We start from the raw sequence: 27502 nt of genomic DNA, 5'->3' as shown, positions 1-27502 counted from the left end.
GTTTGCATGATACGGTCGTATACAGTAATATAATGGTAAGACGAATACATTACTAATCTGTAATGTTTCTTAGATGCTTAATTTTAATCACACGTTCACGGTTGTGCAGTTTAAACACGGCAACGAAAGCGTCCGTTAATTAAGTAAAATTGAAAGTAACACGTGTACAGATTATATACCATACAAACGATACAATAATTTGTTTACAACCATCAAAAAATTATTGAAGCATACATAACATTACACATATTTCTATTTTACAAGTTTTACTTATTTTTTATCTAACAAAAAATTTTTACGTAGCAATAATCACATTTGTGAGCAATATAGAAACAGCTTATTTTACACATAGAGTGTGAATATCTGATTCTCTGCTTGAGCGTGTTCATGTGCACATACAGTAGTGCCCATTTAATTGCCCGCGCTCGTTTGGCTTCTCAGAATTCAACGGAGATTAGAAAAGAGGATAAGTGCGAGTGAGATACAATAGCTGGCACTCGAAATCATAATATATACAATGTATCGATAACAAGCGGCTTCCAAGAATTGGTGGGGATAACCGCGAACACTTAAGTGGGCGCTACTGTATTTGGGAAAAAATTTTTTACATAATACAGTTGTCAAAAATTTCTATGTACATAGCTTTGAAAAATAGATTTAATATTGTTTATTACTTGAAGAGAACAAGGAAGACGACGAGAATTAACACAGAAACAGTAGTAAAACAAAGTATTTTTCTAGAAAGTATACTACCAGTACCACGCACACTTTTGATAATTTCATTATTTAATGCAAAAACTATTTTACTTTCTTCAAGAAGTTTACTTTTTGTATCTTCATCCAACATTTCTGCAATCTTGTTCATTGTATCGCGCATATTTCGTTTAAGTTCAAAGATACTGTTACTTTCAAAATCTGTAATATTATTACCGTCCGTCTGAATATCTTTGAACGGTAAAATTTTTTTCATAAGTAGTCTTTTTTTACGTAAAATGATCCCTCCGCTAAGAAGACCCATATACAGATGATAAATGTATGCTGCCAGTAATGTAGGATCAGTATCTTCTATTTCCCTTAAACGCATCAGATATTTGATAACACTGTCCCTGGAGTTTGAAACGATGTTAAACATAGCTTTAAAGGATAGAATCCATTTATTCTAGACACATATGTACGTATTTGAACAATGTTATAATCTGGTTTTTAAACTTAGATGCCCTTACTATATGCATTATAATGTGGATTACGAAAGCATGCAATTTAATTGCAAATAATATTTGTTACTTTTTATAGCACGTGTTTAAATAAAAATACACCTGTACGTAATATACGGGCCCCCCATCCCCCCCTGCAGCAGTCAAACGCGCGACACACACACACACACACACGCGCCACGCAAACACACACACACTCTATGTGTATATATATATATATATATATATAGATATACTATACTATACTAGAAAGTATACCTAGGAGTGTAGTTTTTCATCCATCCTTTTCCTAAATAAAAATCAAGGTCACGTTCGAAAGCTTTCGTACGTTGAATTTTTTCAAGCGGAAATAATCCTATTTTGGTATTGCTCAATCTAAACATAGCACCTTCCAAGTATCGGAAAATTTCATAAAACACCAAAAGACCATCAGCCCATATAGAATCATCGAGAAATCCTGTTTAAAGTACATGATATTTGGCAAAACAATGAAATAAAATTCTTATACTGTTGTCTATCAAATACTTTCTTATACAAAAACCCTATTGCACAGTTTTATTTTGTATAAAAATACGAAGAACAAAGGTTCGATAAAAAGTAAAATTAAAATACTACACAGTATTAACCTAAATGCTACAAACAGTAAAGTTGCAACGAATAAAAAGTAAAAAAAAATATAATAGAGTATTTTGCTAAAACGCGTTATTTGTCTTACCAAAGGCTAATTTTGTATTCACCAAAGCGTCACTGATTGTATGAACCTTTTTTGTAGCTTTCCGCATTTTTTCACAAAACGTTTCTTCACTTTTGTCCGACATTTTGACAAAATTTATCTATCTTTCGAGAAGGTACCATAAAGTTAAGAAAAACTATGGTGTCATCCTTTTTTATTAAATGTCTACTCATTTAAAATGTTTCAACGATCGTAAATATCAAGTTATTGAAAATAACATTTTACGTTTGACGTCTGCGATCAAGCCGAACTCTAGAGCGACCCCTTCCTACCTCACTCACACTACAATTCGTTTTCATTAGGCGCAAAACCATTCTAGAATGCGCGAATGCCTCTGTTACTTGTATCTAGATTTTTATGGTTTAAAATATAATTTTTCAAAATAATGCTGCATGCAGGCAGCAAGTGTGCTAAGAATTCAAAGTTGAGCACTTGACAACTTATAATCTATGCACAGTATCTACAAAGGCATTGAATCTGTCGCAAAATGTAAAATAAAGTCTTTCGATTGGTGCAACAACGTCGATCATTTCCAATTGGTAGAACGAAACATTTCCAGTGTCATTTTACCAATTGGAAGCTTAGCCTGCTTAGCGCCATATATGTTACATGACAAATTTAATGCCCCACAGTGTAATCATGCATGTTGATGTTCTTCGGCGTAAATAGGACAGTGTAAACGTACATACATAGTTATTAACTTTATGTTATGTTATGTCAGATGGAATTGTTTGTGTTTGGCACTAATTATTAATATATCCTATTATTAAAGTTATGAATTTCATCGTAAATTAAGACGTTGATACCTACTCGAAAACAATATCTTATCCACAGTATTATTGATAATATTTAAATTTGATCGTATATTTACGTATCTACAAATGAATTATTGCTATTTATAATTTAACAATTATTTCCTGCTGTGCGATTATGATTGGCAAACTCATTATTTTTATATTGTGACCTGTTATGTTTGAAAAAGATTTGAAATGATTTCCAAAACTGTGTGCATCACACAAGAAGGTCCAGCAAATGCACTAGCATTGAATAAAGACAACAGTCAAGTTGTTATAGCAGGACGTAATGGTAAGTAGTTTATTTACATTTAATGTCAAATAAACTGGATTTTCCAATGCTGTGTTGTCTACTTTTTGCTAGTTACAGTAGGGTAATTAATTTACTTTAATAGACTTGGTAATTAGCAAATAAATGATAATTTTACATTGCAGTTTTTAAAATATTTGCCTTGCTAGAAGACAGATTCGAGGAGGCATGTAATCTTCGTGTTGGGAAAAATTTAAATTTAAATTTTTCTTGTAACGATGTTGCTTGGAATCTCATAGATGGTAAGTTTATAATAATCCATATTATACTATTCTTTAAATGTTACAATGAACTTGCAACAAGTCTGTTTTTTAAAAATATGTATGTAATTATTTTAAATAATTCATAATGCCTGTATTGTTTAGATCATATATTAGCAACCGCTGCTACCAATGGAGCAGTAGTAGTATGGAATTTAAATAGATTATCAAGGTCCAAGCAGGAACATGTTTTCATGGATCATAAAAGAACTGTTAATAAAGTAAGTTTTCATATGACAGAACCTATGTGGCTAATATCTGGTTCCCAAGATGGCACTATGAAATGTTTCGATTTAAGAACAAAAGAAGCTACTAGAACTTTTTATAGGTAAACAGTTTCGATCGTGTAACCGAGTATTTTGATTTTAACAATTTTTTCATGAAAAATAGTAGATAATATTTGTTATTTTAGTAACACGGAATCGGTACGCGACGTTCAGTTTTGTCCTCACTCCCCGCATACATTTGCCGCTGTTTCCGAGAATGGACACGTGCAGCAATGGGACTTACGGAAACCGGATAAATATTTTCAACATTTTACCGCTCATAGCGGTCCGATATTTGCTTGCGATTGGCATCCTGAATCTACTTGGCTCGCAACCGCTTCTAGAGATAAGACTATCAAGGTGCTTGCCTAGCATTTATATTATTTTAAATAAACTGTATAATAGTAGTATTAATATGTTGTTTTCTAAAACTTTATACTTAGGTTTGGGACTTGTTGGGTAAACCCAGTTGCGATTACGTTATACATACAATAGCATCGGTAGGTCGTATAAAGTGGAGACCACAGCGAAAATATCATATATCCAGTTGTGCCCTTGTCGTAGACTGTAGCATAAATGTATGGGATATTCGTAGGCCGTATATTCCTTTTGCAAGTTTTAACGAACATAAAGATGTCCCAACCGGTGTAGCATGGAGAGGCAATCCACAGTCGTTTTTATCAACTAGCAGAGTAATTATCTTATTAGATAGGTGTTTTGAGATATTTGCTATAAAAAATTATTAATATCGAAACATATTAACAAATCGTTTTTTATGCAGGATTGTACTTTATACCATCATGTGTTTAAAGATGCTACTAGACCAGCGAGTAAAGCAAATCCGCAAGGTATTGCGTTGAATCCGAAAGGAGACATCGCATATGCTTGTAAAGTCCATGTTACCACTACAACGAAACCATTGACTAACATAATGAGGTTAATAAACACGTTGCATAAACGGGGCCAACTTAAAAAAAGTTTCTCAAACGAAAAAATCAAATGTTAGTTAACATTTATTTGTAGGAAGGCAGCTGCAACAAACGATACATTTTGCATGGTATCTAGCGTAATGCATAGATTTGCGCTAAGCGTGCCGCGGGAACCAAAGTGGTTTAGAGCATGCGCGGAAGGTTACTTGCTTTCCGGACGATTAAACGACATTTGCGATCATAATGCCATTGTCGCCAGAAACGCTGGTAGAAACGATGTAAGTAACCATGTAACTCGGCCGTACTCTGTATTCGTAGTAATACAGTTGTCGCTTTCAATCAGATCAGTACAGTATGGAGTATCATAAAAACTTTATATACTAACCCCATGGGATCTATTTTAAAAACACCTCCGACTGCTTCCAAAGAAGATATAGTAAATACGTTGAATTTAGCACAGATTACAATAGGATCTAATATAGATCAGCCAAGCGCAGGTACAAATACCACCTTTGCTATTCGTGACACGAAATATGTGCGAGGATCTCTTTGATCTTATAACGATTTTGATCTCTATTTTCTTTCAGGCCATGAAAACGATGTGAAATCCTTACAGGGAGAAGTAACAGGTGCAACCAGCGGAGGCGACGACGAGACCGAAACGGACGAAACACCAGAAAATCAGCATTCGATAGGATCGATATTGCCTAGGTTAGGATCGAAATAATCGATATAAAATATTACAATGACGGAGATACTTTGTACTTTAACGTGCCTCGTTTTCGCCACTATACAGTTACAAACGAGCATTTATCGATTACAAAGGACCATCTAAAGGAGATTTTTTATTCGGAGAGAGCGAGTTCGAGCCAATGACGATGGAATATACTTCGAGTTATATGCACAATATGATAAATAACGATAACGACTGGACGTTGTCCAAAGAGGCTTTCCCTTTACGACACGAGATAAAAGATAGATCTCCGCCGCCCGAACAATTTCCAAATCATCTTCCGGATATTAACGAAGATTGTGCCTCGTTGATGATCGAAGATCAACCGAGCCAATTGATAGTATCGAATATACCTAAACCACAATTTTGGGATCCTACGATATTGATCGAAGAAGCTTTGAAACATCACGCGGCGCTCAGAGATATACAGACTTCTGCGTCAATTCTCATCGCATTAGGAGAGAAACGAAAGAACTTGAACATTGAAACCGCTGTCCAAGAACATTGGATATTAGAGTATTTAGATATGCTCGCAAAGTTTAAACTTTGGAACGTGGCTACTCAGGTTAGTGATCGAATTATAAAAAACAGAAAAAGTATAGCTACAGTAGTGTCCACTTAAGTGACCGCACGCACTTTTGCATGGTTTCGGGTACCAGCTATTGTATCTCATTCGCATTTATCCTCTTTCCTAATCTCCGTTCAATTCTAAGAAGTAATCATGCCGCTGAAACGACCATGGCCGGACATTTAAATGGGCAGTACTGTATTCGAAGCTGAGCGTTGGGTAATTGTACGCCAGTACGCAGTAACATCATACGTTTACAGATAATCCAGTCGGTTTGGATACCGTCGGTGTCGCAATTAAATCAACAATCAACGGTAATACACGCGTGTTGTTTAGCGTGTACGAAACCATTGCAAAGGGCAGCATGGTTGTGCGATCGATGTCATTCGTCTCATCACGCGCTTTGTTCCGTTTGTCATCAAGTGAGATATATTTAATATATTTCTTCTCTCCTAGTATTCATACGTTTCACATTGGACGTCGTATTTTATGTCTGTTCGCAGGTTGTTCGAGGAATGTACGCATGGTGTCAGGGATGCACGCACGGAGGTCACGTTGTTCACATGAACGAATGGTTCAGATGTAATCGGCAATGTCCAACCGGTTGTGGTCACATGTGCGAATATATTTAAAGAGTTTACGACGACGATTCCTTTGGCCCCATTGTAAGTTTACAATACATGTATATATATCATTATGTAGTACAACATTATTTCATATATTTTGTAAAAGTTGAAAATGTAAATTATTCTCTGGGTAGCTGAATACTAATGAGATTAAATTGTTTATTAATTTTACACGTTAACGATACGTTAACGATTCGATAGTGTGCGATAAGTTTCGATCTTATATCGATAGTTTTCTTTCTTGTTTTCGACGTGAAAGCCGATACAAAAATACTTGTTTGCGCAATCGACGTTAGGAACTATTTTTCGAAATACAAAAGATGTACATAAATCAGACGATCATTTTCTCTTTACATTAAAAATAGTATACTGTAAAAAAAATTATGCAAAAAACTGTACAAAGTTTCATAAAATTCAAAATTAAACGAAATTAGATTAACTATTTTTTTGATTCACTTTAATTATTACGCTCTTTACTTCGGTGTACGCTTGGAGACCGTATTCACCGAGCTCTCTTCCGTGTCCTGACATTTTATAACCACCGAATGGCACTTGAGGCGCTAGAGCGTTATACGTATTAACCCTGGAAAACAAATCCGATAAAATAACGAATCGAAGAGAAATGCTAGATTTAAGTAGTTTCACTTAACGGAGAATAATTTGTCGAGTAACGTACCAAACAGTGCCTGCTCGAAGTCCCTGAACTATGTAATTCGCCTTGTCGATGTCCTTTGTGAAAACGGCTGCCGCCAATCCATAATCAGAATTGTTTGCTCGATTAATTACTTCGTTTAGACTGTTGAATTTCAAAATTTGTTGAACCGGTCCAAAGATCTGCAATTATCAATGTTCGTGGTAGCATTGAAAATAGTTGTTGTTTAAATAGAATTAATTAGGTTTAAAGAATGTGTTCGCCGTACCTCTTCCCTGGCAATGGTCATATCGTCCGTAACGTTGGCAAACACGGTCGGTGCAATAAAGTAGCCCTTATCACCGACGCGCGAACCACCCGAAACTAGCTCCGCTCCCTGATCTTTACCTTTCTTTATCATAGATAGAATTTTATCCGCTTGGTCCTGGTCGATCTGTTAAAATTCGAACAATCGAATGTTGTAATATGTATGTAAAACGAACGTGTTTTATATATTTTATACCTGTGGTCCTTGCTCCACGTTCGAATCAAACGGATCACCGACGACTCGAGACTTGGCGCGCGCGGCACTTTTCTCGACAAATTCATCATAAATACTGTCTTCGACGAAAGTTCTGGATCCGGCACAGCAACATTGACCCTAATGTACACGCAAGACGCGTGATTAATGAACATTCATTAATATTCGATAATTCTACGAAATATATTACGGTACCATGTTGAAGAATAGACCAAAGTGAGCCGTTTCCACAGCGTGGTTGAGGTCAGCGTCCTTAAAGATTATGTTTGGAGATTTTCCACCAAGTTCTAACGTGGTCCTCTTCAAGTTGCTCGTCGCGGCGCCCTGTTTTATCAGCTGTCCAATCTCGGTCGAACCGGTAAATGCTATTTTGTCAACTCTGTCGTGCGCGACTAACGCAGCTCCGGCTTTACCGAAACCGGGAACGACGTTAACCACTCCGCTAGGAAATCCAGCTTCCTTCGTTAATTGGGCCATGTATAAAGCCGTTAATGGCGTCTGCTCCGCGGGCTTTAGTATCACAACGTTTCCTATAAAACGTAACGATAGACTTGTTCTTTATACGTATTTTTAACTATTTGAGATTTTAACGAGAAATTAATTTCGAGTGATTCGTCGAGGATTCAAATATATGTATATGTATATTTATTAGATATGTACCTGTAGCTAAAGCAGGTCCCAATTTCCAAGCCATCATTAAAAGGGGAAAATTCCAGGGAATAATTTGGCCGCAAACGCCGACTGGTTCGTGGCGCGTATAAGCCAAGTATTGTCCGTCCATAGGAATTACTTGACCATGGTTTTTGTCGGCCAAACCAGCGTAATATCTGAGGGTCGCTGCGCTCGCGGGTATATCGAACCCGTACGACACGGAATAAGGTTTACCATTGTCGAGCGTTTCCAACGACTGAAACCAACCAGTTAAAATCTTAATTGATAATGGTATTGTTTCGTCCAGCTAATCTGCAACAGAAAACTCACCGCCAAATAGGAATGATTCTGTTCTATCAAATCGGCCAACCTATGCAAAAGTACACCGCGTTTAGAAGCATCCATGGTTCTCCATGGCGAGCCCAATCTGAACGCTGCGTTCGCTGCTTCCACGGCTACATTTATATCCGCGGCGTCACCTTCCTGGACCTCGGCGATCGTTTCGCCGGTCGCAGGATTTATCGTGGGAAACGTTTTTCCTGATTTTGATCGGTGCCACTCGTTGTCGATGAAAATCTGAAAGAGAGATACATTGGTGGAAATTAGCTCGTAAAAGAAACGATGCTCGAGAGGCAAAAATGTTTTGGATAAAGCGTAAAGCAAACTGTTAGATAATATCCCGACAAATTTATCAAGATAAGTCTATTAATCGGGTTACATAAAAATAAGCAAATAACGTGTATTTGTCCTGGGTGAAAGATAATGGTCAACCAAGGTTTTAATGTCGCCAGCCGTTATTTTCGTCCCGTAGAGATTAGATACGCGATGCTTGTCTTTAGATCTGACTTGCCGCGCGTACTATATATGGAAATTGCAAATATCATGGTTATCAATTTTCTTTTTTACAGCTTCCTATCGTTGCTTATAGTTTCGAACGTGATAAAATTAACGGAGATAGGAGATACGTGTACGTGTCGACCGACGTAAATATTTTCTTCCCACAAGATCCCCTGGAATTGCGTAATTTTCTCTGTCGATGGTGAAAGAAAAAACGATGTACATCAAAATATTTATCTTACATCGACTTGGAAACTGACTTCGTAATCGATGATAGGACAATTTACACAAGACTGTGATAAACATTAGGATAGGAGTAATATTAAAATCAAAGTTATAAGAAGAGAGAGAGAGAGATAATTTTTGTCGTTTTGGTGCTTTCAACGTGTATCGTACAGTATTTTTGCTGTTATACGTATTAAAAACGTCTTGGGTACATTGTATGTTGTGTACACACATGTATATGCAGGAATCGTTCTAGGAATTTGTACATATAGTAGCTGGTTCGTACAAAGTAATTTCATTCTAATTATACGATACTATTTTTATTCGACGTATAATATATAAATAATAATTATTCTATATCAATTATTTCAGTCGTTAAAATGAATTTGTCGTATTATTATGAAATATTACGCAGGAAATTCGAACTCTGTTGGGAATTTTCCAATTCAAAGGCATTTGCATACTTACTCCGGCATATAGAATCGATGGATTTTTCTCGGGCGCTGGGATAGCCGCGGTGGAAAAGCATCGTGAGTACTGTAATTTTCCCAACAGTCGTAACATGACGAACGTTTTTTTCTCAAGTTGGTTAACTAATTTTACGACGGATCACCACCACGAGTTGTTTCACGTACGTCAGTCGAAACGATACTGTTCCACGTTTCATCGGTCGGTTACCGGAATAGTAATCTAGATGGTGGTGGTTCAGATAGATGGTGGAACTCTTCGCACAGGCGTGTTGAGTCTCTGTGTATGTTGCGGGCAATTATGTAATACCGATGATGGATCATAATTATTTGTCAACTCATTGATTGCGACTGTATCGTCTCGATGATATATTGTACTTTTAGAAAAAGCTGCGATACTTGGCATTGCCAAGGTTAGATCCGTTAACGACATTGTACGCTATTGGACGCTGCCACTAGTGATCGTAGATTCCCTTCGACTTTGCGTTGCTATTGGCGAGACCGAACAGACATTTTCCCCTACCGCTTTGCAATGTACAGGCAACGTACGATTAAGAATATCTCTATTCGAGTATCGGGCAACGTACGATTTGAGACGCGTTGAGAGTAAACAGTATCGTGCGGTATCATTTGTTAGAAATTTTTTATCTGTTAATTTCCAACGGTTATACGTAAACGCAACAATCTTCCCTAGATTATTATACATTTTTACTTGGACCGTGGTACAGCGAGAGACATTTTTCTCGTCGTAGCGCGAAACTCAAACACTGGTCGGAGGGGGGCTATCAGGGCTGTGGTATTTTGCCTTTTACTTTTCATTTTTAAGACCTGATAATTATGAATCTTTTATTGTCTTGAAAAGTGAGTAAACCAATCGAGATCAATGCTTGATGCGCTTTGGGTTGGTCTGGTCGGTAACAAGCAATTTGGATAGAGCATCGAAGACCTTCGAAGAAGTTCATTGACGCGTATCGTAAAAAAAAAAATAAAAACTCTTTTTGTTCAAGGAGTCGAAGGTGATAAAACGAGTGCATCAACTTTATTGATAAAATTGAATATAATTGACCTGTTAGCATCGATTCTTACTTATTCGAAATTATAGAAATTTGTCAACGTTTGTTTCAAGTTTTTCGTGCATCGTGTCACGAGCTTCGCAAACGATCGGATATCCGTAACGCATAACAATATAGAACACGGTACAAAGACAAGTATTGCTTCGGAGTTACAAAACGAAAGGAGTACACGAGTGCCGTGAACAATGGATTTTGTCCGTACGGAAACGTAAAAAGCGGGTGTAATTCGTTTTACATAATAAATGCCTATTTTTACCTGTAAACATGACATTTATTTCGAGAGTTATGTACAAGACTCGCGTAACCACGCAACAGAGGTCCTGTGTAACGAGCATTAGGCTCTCGGATAGTTACGCTTTTCCGAACATCCGGACGCCTCTCTTCTCCGACTCTATTTATCGTAGGCTTCTCGATTTTTCCTCGGAAAGAACGAACAGAAAAACATACGAACGAAAAAATACAACGTTTTATCGATTTCGCTTACTAGGCATGCACATCACATCCAGAATTCGTCCGTAAACTTTTTAGACTGAAACATACTTTGTCGACGAACAGACGCCGGCCATTTGTCGTGAAAAAGTGACAGTTACGGTTCGAAGAAAAGGATTATCTTGAAAACAGAAACCGTTTCGCGTATCTTATACTCGAACCTTTTCCATAAACGCGCGTGTTTTGAGCCGTTCTGTAGAATTAGTAGTTGCGTCTATATGGTATAGCAGACGAAATAAATCTAGCGATTCTCGATAGTTAGATAGAAACTGCTAATTAAGTTTTCTACTGCACTGCGGCGGCAGCAGCTCTTGAACATTTTTACGTTCGAAAAAGATTCTTTCGGACCGTCTCTGCGATTCGTATCACACTTATTTAGAGAGCGCTATTGTCTCGGCACCTTTGAATTTTTACAAGATCGCTATATTTGTTTCACCGACGATACCGAGAGGAGTCTGTTTCGATCTTTAATGCGACATTATTTTTATTCAGACGAGACGAAGCTTAACGTAAATCGTATCCTTTGAGTCTATAAAATTATTTAAAACGATTACGTTTACAGAAATAAAGTTAGGTAAGACGCATACGGTAATGTTTGTCAGCGCTCGTCTCGTTACAGGCTATTTTCTTCGTCGAATTTGTACAGGATCGGTGATTTCCCGTTCCCTAACGATACGTACGTCTCGTTCTCGAAAACGTTAGCTAGAATAAATAAGATAAAAACGAAACGCGAAAGAAAGATTGCGCGTAGAAAGAAAAGTATTTGTTTGATCTTGCAAGCATTCGCTCCGTCGCGTCGTACAGTATCGACGAGGAATAGAAATTTGTCGAACGTTTTACGAAGGCCGGCATCCGCGTCCAGGCATTTGCCTTTCCTTTCGAGCATGTATTAGGTTAAAAGTTCGCTTATATCAAAAACTGTTTATTCGAGATCTAGCGAGAGTATTTCGAGGTACATACGTGGAAAAGCATCGCGCTCGTACTTGGACGTAGATGTATAATGGTACGTATGTACCTATGGTGTCGGATGACGACGCCGACGGTCGATGGTACGTGATTACGTAACGCGTTGTACGAACGCGAGACTATCGGTGTTCGCCGGCAACGGTCCGTGCGATCGAATCGACGCAATATCGAGGGTAATTGGAATATTTTTTTTCTCTCGTCCCGTTCCCCAATACCACAATTAATATGCCGATTAGTGAATACCGCCGCGATTACGAACACGCGGTTGCGATAGAGTTAGAAGAAACGGTCGAGACACGGTTTACGAACCAAGCAAGATTTACCAAACGATAACACCACGGGTCGAGAATAAGAAAACGATGGCTCCGTATCGGACGGGCGATAGATCTTTTCCGCGATCGATGATACTACGGCCCGTAATACCGATACCGCGCGAAATTCGAAACTAATTGTTGGAAGATCGTTAAAGATACTCGACGATGTCGCATTTGATGGATATATTCGGACAGCTGGCCACGCTGGCACCGTAACCGCCTCTCGACGTGCTCTTGTGTCTCTCGGTGAGCAGCTTCTGAAAGATGGGAAGAATCGTTACATCCAGCAGCTCGCCGTCAGACACAGCACTGTACATCTTGGAGACGTTGATCGCCGAACCACCGACAACGTCCGAGCTGCTGGTCACGGATCCAGCTACTCTGGCACCACTTCTGGTTCCGGCTACGCCGGCACCGCGTTCGCCCGGCCCTCCGCGTTCCTCGACGCCTCCGACGCCACCGCCACCGCCAACGCCTCCGCCGCGCGGATTCGCGCTCGCGAATTTATTATTGTGAATGGTGGCCACGTTCGGCGTACTCTGCACGTACTCCAGTCGAGCCTGTTGCCGAAGCTTCGGCTCGGTGTGCCTGCATTCTCGTATCCTCCGGGCGGCACGATGGGGACACTCGGTCGCTGCGTTGTGCTCGCTTCGAAGACGCGGACACGTCTCCCGCGATCTCTCGGACACGGACCGTTGAATGATCGTCGAGACCGACTCGTCGCATTTCTCTGAAAGCGCAGAGATCGAAGACGATCAGCTTACCTTGGTAAATATTAGCAGCCAGCAGCCAGGCACGTCCAGCCTGCTCTGACGAGATTTATCGTTGGACGTGCCTGGTTGGTGGTGGTGGTGGATTACTAGGCGATGCTCGTGCTCACCCGTGTCGGAGTAGCTCGCGCTGACGACCGCCGGCACGCTCGGAGAACTCGCGTTCTGCGAGTCGTAGTGCTTTCGTTGCCTCCGTGGCGCGGGCGGCGTCTCGGCGGAGCCGTTGTAGGTCGCGCGAGAGTGTCCACCGCGGCCGCCGTGCTTCTCGCAGCGGTAACCGGTACCGGTACCGGCGCCGGGCATCACCGCTCGTCTGTGCCCGCACTCGCCGATCACGTACGATTTGTCCAACGAGCCCATAGAGACCTCCGTCCTCTCGGACTTGGACACGTTCTCGGTCGAGATGTAGCTGATGGAGTTGACCGGGACGCTCGTACGGCGTGTTTGGAACAGCTCGTGATGAGAATGGGCCATTCCGTTGTTTTTCACGGACGATCTCCTCTTGAGCGATTGATGGGAGGACGCGATCGTCGAACCTGCGCCACGGAACCAAGTTTACGAGTAGCGTAAGCGCGAAATATATTGGCCGCGTACTCACCGGAATGTCGATGCTTCGCTACGAATTGCGACGGAGGTGGGAGTATGGCTTGCTCGAGGTAGTTTTGCTCGTGTAGTTCGCCGAAAGAGACGTTCTTCGCGGGTAGCGGCGTCGGAAGCCTAGACCTGCGATCGTCCCTGCATCTAACCGGTTTCCCGTGCCTGGGGATTTCAGTCTCTTCGAGAATAACGGCGTCGCCCTCCTCGACGATTTCCGGCACGAATTCGACGTTGGTTTTGCCGTCCGGACGCGGTTCCGGGCTCCTCTCGATAAGAGGTTCGCTCTCTTTCCCGGAGCGGCTTCTTCTACGCGTCGGCTCGTTTGCCGCGTGTTTCAAAGCCGAGGGTGGCGCGTTATCGTCGGACGTCTTTGAGGCGTCCCCTTTAACGGCGTCTACCTGCGGCACCAGGGGCACCCGCTCACCGTCGATGGCGATCGCCGGAACTTTCGAGAAGGACGTCTTCTTCCTGAGAAGCAGGCCGACTGCTTAAAAACTGTCAACTTTCGTTTTCCGTAGTCGCGCGATCGATTTTTACGCACTTTGCCGATTGTTGATCGAGGTTCGCGAAATCGCCCTCCGGTTGAGAAATCGTCATCGAATTGAGGCTGCACATCGACATCGAGATATCGGTTGTCTCCGTGTTCACGGACAGACCTGCGACACAACGGCGAAAATATTCATCTCGATAGTCCGATATACCATCTAGCTATAGCGCGATCGTTACCCTCTTTCTTTATCGTCGCGTCTTGCCTCGGGACCGTCAACCTGTCCATCGCTTCTTGCGTGTTCGACGTAGCTTGGTCGTCGAGCCTCCTTACGAACATCTGCGATCGGAAAAGTCGTTTACTTCGCCACCGCCCCCCGCCCCACCCGTTCGTAACAACGATCTGGGAAACCAATTCGTTTCGCTCACCTGAAGTTCCGAATCTTTCTCCAACAGCTGCTTACGAAAGTTTTGATTCGCTAGCGTAGCCTCTTTCAGACGTTCTTCCAATTCGCTCATGCTCGAGTCCCTCCGCGTCTTCGACATCGGCCTCAGAGTAGCTCTCATTCGTTTGTCTATCGCTCCTTGAGGATTTCTTCGCAGTTCTATGAGCTGCCATCGAAAAATCGAAAAGAAGCTCTGTTAAGGTACCGCGAATCTCTAGGTGCAAAGAATTTGCGCGTTAAAGTACCTTCGGTACGAAAACCAGGCACAGCGTGCCCGTGCTGCAGAATATTATGAATACCGCCAACATTATGAACATGGCGTCTTGTTTGTCGGCCAACACGAAGCTTATGGCTGCTCCGGTGACGCACATAATCACGACGTTGTACACGCTCATTCCGACGTATTTGCTGTCGTTTAGCGCCGGAATACTGACGTGTCTCGTTTCCCATGCCAAAAAAGCGCCGAATATCTGTAACCCGGAAAAGTATCTCTCACGCTTTCCTCCTATCTGCCCGTACTCTTCAGACTACGCACCATCAACAGTCCTTTGTACGCGTATATACACCCTAAATAGACGGTCATCCGATTACTCTGACAGTACTCGTTTTCCGGTATTATTATAATATCCTCGCTTGAAGGATGGGGCTGAAAGAACAAAGAGTTGTCCGATACATATGTATTTACAATCGATTCTTTAACGCGCGCATCTTCTCGACTGGCAGGTCGTCTCTTCGATCGAATGTACTTTTAAGGGAGATCGTTACTCACGTAGGGTTCCATTTGTTTGGTTTCCCTGTAGAACGGATCCGCCACCTGCCACGTCGTCATAATCCCCAAATCGATAAACAACAATACACCGACCACCATAAACAACTGGTAATCCTTTATGACCTAAACAGCGAGAGACGTACGTATACGCGTACATTAGGATCGTAATTTGGTAAGCCAAGGTACCCCCCTTGCGCGATAGCCGGCAAACACGACTCACCTTTTTATTGAGCTTTACGTCGGTGAAGATGGAATGTACTCGCCATGTTTTGGAGAACATGGAACCAAAGGCCAACGAGAAACCAGCCATCAGTAGCCATGCTCTTGCGGTGCAAATATACGGAAATGCCGTTACGCTGGACAGCTGCGAATCTAACCCAAGGAAAATTACACTGCTGTAGGTCAGCATGCATCCGACGATAATGAGGTTGTTTAAATGCGGCGATGACATTTTTATATATCTGAAATGTTGAAGATGATCGATCGTGAGGAGAAGATTACAATATACCGACGTACGAGTAAAAAGGACGAGCGCGCGCGCGATCAACGATTTTTTCTCTTATCGTTGCGCTCTCTCCGAACGCATAAACAGCCCAAATAGGTACACCACCACCTTGCTTCCATCTTACGGCCCTCGACAGTATGATAGTTTCTCAAGCCAACTCGTGATATACAATACGTATATTACGTGTATCTGTGTGTACCTCGGTTTCGTGGCCGTTCCTTTTTTTTTAAACGAACCGACAGGAAACTCGCGACGCTATCGATTCTGTGAACCTGAATTGGGACAATCGTTTCTCGATTAATTACCTTTGATTTCTGTACTTAATATTGATGGCGAGAAAAATGGCCGCCATGACGATACCCACGCTGGCCGCGGAAGTCAGCACCGCATAAATTGTAATATTTACAGTCGAGTGCTCGATGATATGAAGCGTTCGATCTTTCGGCGGCGACCGTCCTCTCCAGACCATAGGTTGACCTCTGGTCAGGTCCAATACACCGGTCACACCATCGAATTCTCCCACCTTGACTTCGCTACCGCCTGCAATAACAAAGCCCGTTGAAATATCGTGTATCTACGAAGATGCCGCTTCGCGTTACTCACTTTGAAACTGTTTCAACAGAATGTACGCTTTTCGTTCGTTATCGTAGAAACGTACAGGCCCCTGAAAGATCAAGCACACTCGTTTCACATTTCCGAGTTTGTAACAGTTGCTAGAAATTCGCTCCTCGACGCCGAAATTCCGTCGATCGGGTATCACGAATCACGAAATTACCGACAAAGCGTCAACGAACCGTAGGAACGAACGGTCCCGTGTCCCTTACGCGTTATTTGATTTCATTGGTCGATTAATTATCCCGCGTGGCCGTGACTTCTCGTTTATTTTCGCGCACGATCGAATCTCGATTCGCGTGTCTCGGTCAGGCGGAAAAGCAGAACGAAGGCTCGAAATACGCAAAAAAATAAACGGAGATTTACATACGACGGTGCTGGTGCTTTAATCGTCGCGCTCCAGCGTAAAGTTTCATTTGTTTTAACGCGTTCCCTCGAATCAGGAAGTTGCTCGCGAATCGTTGATTTATCGACGCCCGCCGCGACTGCATTATCGATTCGTTTGTTGTTCGTTCGTTCGTTCGTACCACTTTGGAAAGCAACGAAACAACGAAAAAGGATTCGGATTACTCGAAACTAAATACTCGTTTCGTCCTTGGTCGATCCAATTAAACCGTTATCTCGTTCCTCACCGTCACTCCCTCGAAACTGGTATTCCTGAGGGCCTCGAGGAAAAGCTTCTCCCAGAGCGCGTCTCTGTATCTGAAATCCGATATGGTCTGATTGCGACGATAGTGTCTTATCCTGCGCGCCACGTGTTGTATCGCCAGAGCGACCGCCCATATACCATCGTACGTGTATCCGTGGAATCTCGAATACTCCGTGCCCCGTCTCGAGTCGTACTCGACCCGATATTGATCCGGCGTCTGTAAAACATTCGAAAGGGAAACTTTAACGATTGTCCAACGATTCGTCGCGACCGCGATAACACCAAGGGTTGATCGCGCGCCTGCCTAAGCTCCGGAAAATTAAACAATACGCTTGGAACGTTTCCTGCCGCGTCCTCATTCGGACAACCTCCTCCGCCTGTTGTCTCTGGTCAGCCAGATTCTTTCGTTTTTACGAACCAAGGTCGAGTTTTACTTACAATGCCGGACACGGTGTACCGTTCTTCCGTCGTCAGCGGGAGCAAGTCCGTCAGAATGGCACCGTGGAGAGCTTCGGAAAGCTCCGTGGGAGCGCAACCACCGCCGGATCGAAGCCACCATTCTTCCCCGTACGTTCCCATGATCACCCATTGATATTTTCGTCCAAACATACCGAATCTGCGAACGCAACTGCCTCGAGCTAATCGTTTACGACGAGTAAACTACCAAATATTTCATGCACGCACTTGTACGCTTCGCAGAATATCCGTCTAGCCCAGACTTCGTTGAAATTCCCCAAAATTATCCTAACGTCCTTCTCCTTCAGTTTTTCGAGGGCCGTGGACACCTCCGTGGCAAAGCTCTGCGTCTCCACGACCTCCATATTGCTGTCGTCCAAATCGGCGACCAATCGATTGTGAGCCTGCAAAGATAAAACACATGATGGGACTCGTTGGATTTAGACCGGTCGAGAAAACCCCGATTAAATCGATTTAGCATCAGTCTTGTCTGTTTATCGCGCGTTTAAACGGTTAAACTGGTCCAGGGTGCGAAAACTCTTTCGTCGAGGATGTAGTAACGGATCTTGGGTCCCGGAGGCGTTGTTGAAACACCCAAGAGAAAAGTTCTTTAGAGAAACATTGTACTTGGAGGTAAGGTGGATCGCTCCGATTTACCATATGGCCCTTGGTAAGGAACCAATCGCGGTGAATCACACGACACGCCTAACAATTCCGAATAGGAAAAGAAGACGAATGGTCCGTCGAATTGGTTCGTAAGATGCCGCGCGTTCAGGAAATGAAACGGTCGCTTAATGTTTTTGGTAGTCGACCGTTTCAATTATTAACGATCCAAGTTGGACGTTAACGTAGCGAAACTGTGCGCGGCTGCATGCAGAGCATCGTACCGTGGACCAGTTTCCGCGGGAGCTCCGTAGAAACCATAATGCGGCAAGTTTAAAAGGTTTCCGCCGATGGCGACCGACTCGACGTTACGTTGATTTCGCGCCGCGTTTTATTAGGTTTCCGTGAAACTTGAAATACTTACTAGGGAGTACCTCGGCTCGTTTTGGTAAATCGTACCGACTCTGGTCCAATTGAAGTGTATCAAGAGCGCTACACGGGGGGCATTGAACGCATTCTCGGATGGCACCACTCGAAAGAAATTCGGGAAGCTGTTGCTCGTGAACATCGGATGCGTGTCCGCGTAGCTGAGCTGCAACAGAAACAACAACGCGTTTCGACATGAGTACGATCCGTACGAGCCGTGCACTTCCGGTGCAAATGATGTTTCAAAAGACATTGGGTCTTACCTGAGTGAGTCGCCAATGCTTGGACGCTTTGGCGATGGGATCCGTGACGTGCGTGCAAGCTGCGCCAAACAGCATCACTTTGTGCGGTCCGCTGTGCATCATGTCGAAAAACGCTTTCACGCCGACGGCCGCGTTGCACTGAAACAAAATTACGGAATTTCTGCTCGCGATCAGTTTGCACGCGTTACTTTTCTATCGGTTTTTGCGCCACGGTTCAACGAAACGAATAATATTTTAAATCTCTGCTCGTTTATCGACACTAAACGTTTCCAAGGGGTTCTCCATGGATCGAGGCTACTTTCCCCATACGAAAATGATTCAATTTTTGAATTCAGTTTCAACGTATAACCGGCGCGGCGGTTCGCATCTTTTCCCCCGTAGTCCCATTTTCTCTCGCCGGTTGCTCTCTATTTTTATTTCCGCGGCAGCGCATAGCGCGGCGCCCGCATTTCCATAGTATGAACGTGTCCGCGTATATTTTACGACGGCGCTCAGAAAACGTCAGGAGCAGCTCGGTAACAAATCCCGTGTGTCAAAGCGATGCTTCCCGCTTCTCCATCGAGGATGCTCCAAGACAAGCAGCTGGCCGAGAGCGCAAACAAACGTGCAGCGTAGACCGCAGAGGCATTAGAAACGAGAATGGAGCGTGAAAATGTACGATACAACTATTCCTTATTTGGATATACTATGTATATCTAGGTTCCGCATTGGGAAACTTTCATTGTCGCCTTTCCATCGACTCGTGCGTTGTAAACGCTTTACGAGGCGAGATCGAGATTAACGCGCCAAAAGTACCACGGTCAGAATGTAGAACACACGGGGCATCTTATTTTCGTTGACCGCGGGAAATGTCGTGGCATTACCTTAAATAGTCTCGTGCTATAATTACGAGCGTAAACGATTTCCGCAAAGCTTGAATCTTGCACGTAAAACGATTGGTATTTTTGGCAGGAGCGCGATAAAATCTTTACGAATTTATAAGACGTACGGGGAGAAGCATTGCGCTCGCGAGCCCGAAAGCTTGAAATAAACGTCGATCGTGACTCGATCGGAAAGTGCGCGTACCTACGTAGCTCGCACGTTTGTCAAGGTAGCCGATACACGGCTAGGTGGAGAGAAGCGAGAGATTGTACGCGGCGTGCAGGCGACAGATGCGCTAGTATATTGCATTTGGATACCACAAACGGCATACCGGGAGAGCGTCGCGTCGGTGTGCGCAGCGAATTAGCGATTCCTTGCGGATCGACGTACACGTTGGCCCAGTGAACTCGTTTCGAAGCATTTAAGCCCAAGTCGCTGGTATTAATTACACGTCTACGTCATATGCGGTTGCCCCGCAACCGATACCGGATCTTCGTATCGATATCAATTTCGTTCGAAATTCCATTATCTTCGCCGTAACCAACGTATTAATTCATAACTTGGCGAACTTGCCCTTCTCCGTTCTCCAAGGGCCTGCGATTACTTTGTCGGCGTTCGTCGGGAAGGGGCATTGTTATACGTATAGCCGACATGCGGCCGCACGATAACGCGTGCTCGGCAAACCGAAGACATCGTCGTATCAAGTTTACGCGATCGAGGAAGCGCGGACTCTGAGAACACTGTCGACGGTTCTTTTCAAGGGTTCCCCTCGTTGGAAGGGTTTTAATGGAGCCGTAGTGCTCCTACTATCGACGGGTAATCGGTCGCGACTCGGGTAGCGTGAAACGCAACGCCTTGGCTGTTTAGGTGTTGGCTTCGGGCCATATTGGCTGCCGCGGCCTTCCGAGGTACCCTCGGAAAACAGGAAACGCTAACAAACTGCGAAACGAACAAGAAACAGAATTGTTCGACGCCAGGCTTTGTGGGGCAAAACGTCGTCAGGAGGAGGTGCGTTCTTGTTTCTTGTTGATACGTACCTACGCGGCCGTAAGCCGTAGCCAACAAACGGTGCACGATCCTGACCGATTTCAATGAAATATTCGAGCAAGAAGACAGAGGAGGGTCTTCGTTTCTAAGGATACGATCGCGAATATTAATTTCCAGCAAGTCAGAGTCATACGTGTGTCGCGTACGAGCATTAATCTCTTTGGTACGCGGAACGTTCTCGTTGCGAACGACGATAAAAAAACTATATTTACGCAAGAGTAAGGATCCATGACGGGTGAGAAATTTGTACTTGCTGAGATACGATCGTCCGATTTGACGATACCTACTCGGAATTGTAGCATTAAGGTAACGCTAAACCTGCACTCGTTTAGTCAACCACCGTTATCTCGAGCCTCGCACGCCACCGAACAAGAGGATTAAAGACCAACTCTGTTCCATTATTTTCTTCTATCGCGATCGCAGCTATTAATTTCGCTCGAGTCCATAGCGACTTTCCAGGAATAAGTAAAACGAGATTGCCTGTCCCGAAGCTTTGCCAGCAGCTCGAGACCTGTCCACCGTTTCGTTCTTCTTCTTTTACCGAAAGGTTACCCTACCACACAAACCTACGAAATCCATTCTATTGTGCCGACTATCGATACTAACATTCCATTAAAAGTTCGGTGCCTCGAAACGAAACGAGACGAGGCACCGATGTCCCACGTTATTCGAACAGCTGGCTACTTTATCGAACAGATTGCTAATTTATTTCTGTTGATCGTTATGGTATCTAGTACGAAGATATTATTCAGCTCGGCGGAAACCTCGTCTATAAATATAGGCGGTCTCCTTTAGCCGCCTGGCCTGCAAAAGTAACTAGCCAACTTCCTTAAAACTCGTTGCACTTGGTCGGTCCACGGTAAAGTACCAGTTTATTTTCAAACTCGATGTTCAACATCTGCGTTCCTTTAAATCGTCGTATCGTTATTTATTTCTAGTTTCGATTGCCCTCGATCGGCTATTGTATTACGGAGAGAAGAAAGGTACAGTCTCGGAGTAAGAGGAACGCGGTCCCGGATATCGCGTATAATTTTCTCCTACGAAGATTTACCGTGGCGTCTGATAACAATACGATAAATGCCATTTCCATTTGTTAGAGTATTTTCAGCTATTTTCCTAATAGTGCTATCGTAAATACTTTGGCGGCGACGCGACGTAGCTTCGCAAAGTTTCGTGCAAAAGCAGTGTGTATTTTACGATACCGTTGCGGTTTGGAAACCGAAGCAATATTTTAACGGCCTCTAAAATTCGGGAAACCCTGGCTTTCGGCCTGAAAACATCGCGAGCTTCGCGTTGCTGTACCGGACTGGCTGACTGCAGTATTTCCAGACTACAATCCTGATATCGTAGGTACTTACATAGAGAATTCTAGGAATGTGGAAGGAATCGAGATCCGGAATCGTGCGTTTCTGGCATCGTATTACGGGCCGCTGTCGGGAAAAAGAAAGAAAAATCGTCCGACACTATACGTATATACATTTTTTACTGATCCACGAATCCAAAAAGTACATCCTGAAAAGATAATTTGATTTATTTGCTCGGCAACTTTTCTGTGTTTTGATTTAAATGTATTTACATTCGTTCCAAGTAATATAATACGCGTCCTACTTTACCGCGCTCGTGATTGTTTTTTAAGCGGACGTACGTCCGAATAAAGGCTACGTATTTAAATAATATCGATTGGAATAACACCCATACATCGAGCATTCGATTCACAATCATGGATTTCTGTCTAGTCTTTTCGTAATTTCGATGCTTTAAACTATTTGTTGGAGACACCGTGTGCTTTTTTTCTTATTTTATGCTATTGAAAATTACTCGATCGAGTTGTTTACAGCGAAAGCAAGGAACGGAATGTCTTCCCGGGGCGAATGTTCCCGGCAATTCGAGTGCAAAGTGTCATTCGTAAAGTTTGCTGGTAACTCTTTTGCTTTGGAGAGCAATGCTCGTTTAGGAAGTTTCTGCGTGCCCGATTCTCCGGGTTTTGCGAACGTGACCCAGATAATTATGCATGCGCATGTACATCGAAGGGATGCACCTTTGGTCATTGTTGCAGATACGCGGAGCCAGGAAAGCGGGGAAATTTAGCGAGACCGCTGTTGCATGCCGATGTGCCACAGCAATCCGATAATCAGGACAATCGCTATTGCTTCGTCTCTTAAACGTTCGATCGGAAATAACGAAACATCTGGTACAACGACGCGGCGGGCCGAGATATTTTTTACGGTTGTTTAAGTATCTGTAATGCCAATTTGGATAATTTCAACGGGTTGACAATTGTTTTTTTCTATTCGGTTACCAACGAGAGGCCTGTCACGGTACTTACCGCACTGCGACGATTTCGCATCGCACTCGACGGAATTAAATGGGATTGTTTTGTGTCGCGTTTCATGGCGTAGGAACAGAATCGAACGTTCGTTCCGTCCGGATCAATCGATCCCTCGTTACCCACCATTATTACTCGTCGCAGGGTTAATCACGACACCCGGATGCAACAGCCGTGCAATAGCTCAGGATATCCGGCAAATAGAATCTCTCGGATTGGCAGTCAACTTTTCAAAGTAAACGAAAATGCTAACAGCGTTGGCAAGAACAGCTTCAAGCGACAATGACAAAGTTTGCGGTAAGTTTTATTGGATCGTACGAGAAGATAATTTCTCCGCGTGTTAAGGGAGCTTTCGACTCGAAATAGCCTGGCACGCGATATTCCAAGATGCTTGGAATGCCTTACATGTATTGTCCGGAACCACCGGCAGCTCCGTGGAAACTCTTTCGATTCCATGCCGATCTTCAAAACAGAGAACTTTGCCTAGTGCATCGCCGCCTATTACATAATCGCGTACACGTGTGTCGCGCGTACCTATGAAAACCTTTTGCTCGACCGATTCTTTCTATCTCGTTCGCCGGTATACCATACCTATAGTGAATTTGTCGGGGTTGAAACGCATTTTCCAACGAGAACGTATAAACGTTCCGAACCAGCGGATAAAATGTTTCGAGCAATGTAAATTTCAAACGGCGTTGAAAGCGACTGAAAACATTGAAACGATTTGTTTGTTTGGAAAGTTGCGAAAAATATCGTATCGAACGGTGTTACGCGACACGAACATTCGCGAGGTCGAAACAAAAGTTTTGCGTTCACGATACGTGTTACGAAGAACAGAGTCCCGTAGAGTCGATCGAATGGAAGGGACGGGAATGGAAACATCGTGTGTTTGATTCTGTGGATGAAAGAAACTCGCACTACCCGGAAAACGAGAGAATCCCACGCGTATCCACCGAGAAAGCCAATTAGCGAAATGGAACGTTGAAAACCGATGAAATTTGAAGCCTCGAATCTATCCGGCAAATCTCCACCTTTTCTTTTCTTTATTTCTCTATATCGAATCTATTTCCCTATCAAAATGCTATCGATCTTACTTATTAATTATCTTTCGCCATCGATTCGTTTCTTTATCGAATAACCTTCATTCGATCGATGCAATTTCCTCGTCCTGTTCGATTATAATATTATTTGGTAATATTCGGCGGAAAGCTAATCGACGGTTAAGTGATTTCGCAGAATTTATAGGATTATGGAGAATTGGAGCAGCGAGTAGAAGCAAGGATTTTATTATTTGTTCGATTCAAAGGAACGGGGCGTAATAAAACTTAACTTGCTCGAACGAAAGAAAAACGAATTGAAATGGCGGAGAGAAAGAACGAAGAAATTCATTTACGTAGAAAATGGGCTTTGTCGATTTTTACGATTAAAATGTCGGCGGGGAATAAATGCTGAAAAACTTGAAACTCGCGCGACTTATTGATTCGATGTTTTTTAAATATTCTGATGATATTATATAAATAATTATCAAAAATTATAAGTTAGATAATAGTCGTTGGTTTACGATACCTATTTACGTTTCTAGGATCAGTTTGAATGTTCATGTTTCTATTTATTTCGGCTAATCGATAAAGGAAGATTTCAAAGCATTTCAGTTCAAATTACTATGCAGTCTTTGCCTTTGTTTATTATCCAACGAATACCGTGATGTCCGACGTCTGGCTGTAGACCGGTAATTAAATTTAAAGACGACTTTACATAACGTCTAATTGAAAAGTTCGATCTACCGTTTTTAAGTTAATTATTCCGGAGTCTGCCGGGAACTGTAACGTATGCGGCAGAGTTAAATAAAATTTGTTAATCTATAATTTTATAAATTCGGTTATTTCGTCCAGAGTTTCGCTCGTTAACGTTAAACACGATTGTCGATGAAAACCGAAAGTACCAAATAATTGTTTGGATTTAATTTATTAGTTTCAGGATATCGTCGAACAATGGTACGTATAGCGAGGACGTGGGGGCAAGTGGTAGACGACGAGACGACATCCGACGACGTTACGGTTGTGGAAGCAGCGAGTAGGCGACGACAGCAAGTGGCTCGTACCGATTGTCAGCTATTCGGGGGGGTTTCTGCGTGGAAAGCATTCTCACCCTTCAGTCACCAGGGGTGCGGCGTTGTGGTGTTGTTTTCAAAGCACCGTTCCCTCCAAACCCGTTAAACTTTTCCGATTTTGAGGGTCTATTCTTATCGAAAAAGGTAGTTTACAGCATCGTGGCCGAGGGGCCAAGCCAAGCGAAGCGAAGGGTAAAGAGCAAAGTCTTAGACGCGCGGGCACGACCGCCTTGTCGTGGCACCTTCTCGACCTATATCGTGCCGCTTTCTAGTGGTTCTGCTGCCTATTGTTTGCAGACGCGACGACTTTATGCATCGATTACCCACAGACGAATTTACGTAGGATGTTTCGTAACGTGCGAAACTACCGGCTCGAGGACGGATCCGGGCTTTCGAAATACGCTTCAACGTTTACAAGCTGTCCAATATTTTCCTGCAATCTTCGAGCAATCCTCAACCGACGTTACCTATTTCTTTCGGCGCTCGGTATCGGAATTACATCTTACCGGTTCATTCCCTCCGCTATTTCGCGATTAGACGGATAACGAAGGTACGGTACAAGCGCACTCTTTATCAAAACACTGAACAGCTGTCCCATTAGTTTTTACGCATTCGTTATTACGAGTCGCTATATTTCAGTAATATAGTGCGCGTAAAATGTTCACTCGATTAGTTTTACTTTATAGCAAGTAAGATTAAAGGAAGGTCGATACCGAATTTAAAATTCTGGGGCTCGTCTACTCCCTTTAGAGGCCTGTGTCGTTCCGAAACTCCAAACAGAATCGTACATTATTAACAAAGTTGCGTGGGCGTCCGGCAGTGTTCCGATTATATCTACCGATAGGATAAAGGTCACCCAGGTGTACGCAGGCGTATCGGCTGTACGCGTTTAGATAGTGTACGATCGTGTAACGACCCTTGCAATTTACGGTGCCCTGTAAACCATTCTGGTCCGGCTAATTGTAAGTGTATGGTGGGCCGATTCGATGGGATTCGATAAATATCGAACGATACGGTAATAGATCGTCGAAGGGTAACGCTGCGATTTACAATACTTACTCTGGTACATGTACTCTTATTCTCAAACTGTCGCGCTCAAAGACTCTTACCTGCAACAGAAGAAAACCCTAATTAACGATTGCGAGAGACGATTGGATCGAGCTTCGAGTTGTATCGATAGTTTCATACTGTATGCGTTCGTAAGTTTGATAAATTGTTCGAGGTGGTTCTCGATATTGTTCGAGCTATGGAAAATTTCGGGCGTGTCCGTTAAAATCACGGCAAAATCACGAATATATTTATCTCGATCGATTTGGAAGCAATAAAGGTCCCAGAGCGAAAGCTCCAAAGGGAACGAGTCTACTATCGGAAAATAAGAATCGATCGAGTGTTCTAGAAAATTAGTCTCTCGTTGCGTCGAGTGCACGATAAATAACTCTCGAGACTCGATATATCGGTTGGTTACTTTGCGTAATAATTTACATCAAGTATTTCCAAGTCCCTGCGACCTCCGCTAGCAAATGTTACTTACGCTCGACAGCCCTTAAAAGTTAAATGGCGTATACAAATGCTACGAGCAAGGAAGTTTGCTTCCGTGTTTCTTACTCGATTTGGAAATTCCCCTCGCGAAACGTTTCAGAGCCCGAAACGGGGTGCACCACGGTGAACAAACAACGCTCGTTGAATTTTTCACCTATCGTCGAGCGTGGAATCGTGGAAATTAGTCGACGGCTAATACCGGTCGTGTTTGCGGTTAATGCAGCAATCTCATTATTAAGTGGAAAAGTGCATTGAAACGTCGCTTACCGCTCGAGCCACCGTTAAAAGCCAGATCGTGTTTTGATAACGCGCGGGCTACGATAACGTTGCGATCCTCGCGGTACGCTGGTTAACCGGTATTTTAGCAACGCGTGAAATAATCAACCGGCGATCCCAGTTAAATTAACTTT

The 27502-nt window shown here is 43.0% G+C and overlaps 4 protein-coding genes across 4 annotated transcripts in view; 1 reads left to right on the top strand and 3 right to left on the bottom strand.

Moving 5' to 3' along the window:
- Positions 1 to 81: 81 nt before the first annotated feature.
- Positions 82 to 2225, bottom strand: LOC122396484 (heme oxygenase 1). Its single transcript, XM_043394950.1, has 3 exons — positions 1930 to 2225; positions 1473 to 1671; positions 82 to 1106 (listed from the first exon to the last, which is right to left on the bottom strand). Exons 1-3 carry the CDS (start codon positions 2030 to 2032, stop codon positions 671 to 673), a joined length of 738 nt encoding a protein of 245 aa, XP_043250885.1. The 5' UTR covers positions 2033 to 2225; the 3' UTR covers positions 82 to 670.
- A 525-nt stretch (positions 2226 to 2750) lies between these two features.
- LOC122396207 (GATOR complex protein WDR24) lies at positions 2751 to 6451 on the top strand. Its single transcript, XM_043394399.1, has 12 exons — positions 2751 to 3033; positions 3177 to 3293; positions 3417 to 3639; positions 3724 to 3937; positions 4021 to 4269; positions 4359 to 4513; positions 4601 to 4784; positions 4850 to 5003; positions 5094 to 5217; positions 5303 to 5804; positions 6068 to 6229; positions 6311 to 6451. Exons 1-12 carry the CDS (start codon positions 2937 to 2939, stop codon positions 6437 to 6439), a joined length of 2310 nt encoding a protein of 769 aa, XP_043250334.1. The 5' UTR covers positions 2751 to 2936; the 3' UTR covers positions 6440 to 6451.
- Positions 6452 to 6478: 27 nt separating this feature from the next.
- LOC122396208 (aldehyde dehydrogenase, mitochondrial) lies at positions 6479 to 10076 on the bottom strand. The gene is made up of 8 exons (XM_043394400.1): positions 9787 to 10076; positions 8587 to 8832; positions 8266 to 8512; positions 7801 to 8135; positions 7588 to 7725; positions 7354 to 7518; positions 7110 to 7267; positions 6479 to 7016 (listed from the first exon to the last, which is right to left on the bottom strand). Exons 1-8 carry the CDS (start codon positions 9880 to 9882, stop codon positions 6869 to 6871), a joined length of 1533 nt encoding a protein of 510 aa, XP_043250335.1. The 5' UTR covers positions 9883 to 10076; the 3' UTR covers positions 6479 to 6868.
- A 1987-nt stretch (positions 10077 to 12063) lies between these two features.
- LOC122396057 (gamma-aminobutyric acid type B receptor subunit 2) overlaps positions 12064 to 27502 on the bottom strand; it is a 73480-nt gene continuing 58041 nt past the window's right edge. Inside the window, exons 2-18 of the mRNA XM_043394161.1 lie at positions 19210 to 19347; positions 18945 to 19112; positions 18146 to 18321; positions 17900 to 18077; positions 17445 to 17678; positions 16804 to 16864; positions 16506 to 16740; positions 15916 to 16156; positions 15696 to 15818; positions 15462 to 15572; positions 15172 to 15396; positions 14910 to 15092; positions 14721 to 14820; positions 14536 to 14650; positions 13996 to 14462; positions 13508 to 13933; positions 12064 to 13357 (exon numbers count right to left, since the gene is read on the bottom strand). Of these exons, the coding sequence (XP_043250096.1) occupies positions 12777 to 13357; positions 13508 to 13933; positions 13996 to 14462; positions 14536 to 14650; positions 14721 to 14820; positions 14910 to 15092; positions 15172 to 15396; positions 15462 to 15572; positions 15696 to 15818; positions 15916 to 16156; positions 16506 to 16740; positions 16804 to 16864; positions 17445 to 17678; positions 17900 to 18077; positions 18146 to 18321; positions 18945 to 19112; positions 19210 to 19347 (3762 nt within the window). The 3' untranslated portion in view covers positions 12064 to 12776. The remainder of the gene's footprint in view (positions 13358 to 13507; positions 13934 to 13995; positions 14463 to 14535; positions 14651 to 14720; positions 14821 to 14909; positions 15093 to 15171; positions 15397 to 15461; positions 15573 to 15695; positions 15819 to 15915; positions 16157 to 16505; positions 16741 to 16803; positions 16865 to 17444; positions 17679 to 17899; positions 18078 to 18145; positions 18322 to 18944; positions 19113 to 19209; positions 19348 to 27502) is intronic.

This window comes from Colletes gigas, unplaced genomic scaffold, assembly GCF_013123115.1.
Source record: "Colletes gigas isolate AHSC1104 unplaced genomic scaffold, ASM1312311v1 Colletes_gigas_Sc00007, whole genome shotgun sequence".
Taxonomy (NCBI): domain Eukaryota; kingdom Metazoa; phylum Arthropoda; class Insecta; order Hymenoptera; family Colletidae; genus Colletes; species Colletes gigas.
The sequence above is the reverse complement of the archived record's forward strand: the minus strand, read 5'-3'. Positions and strand labels throughout refer to the sequence as shown.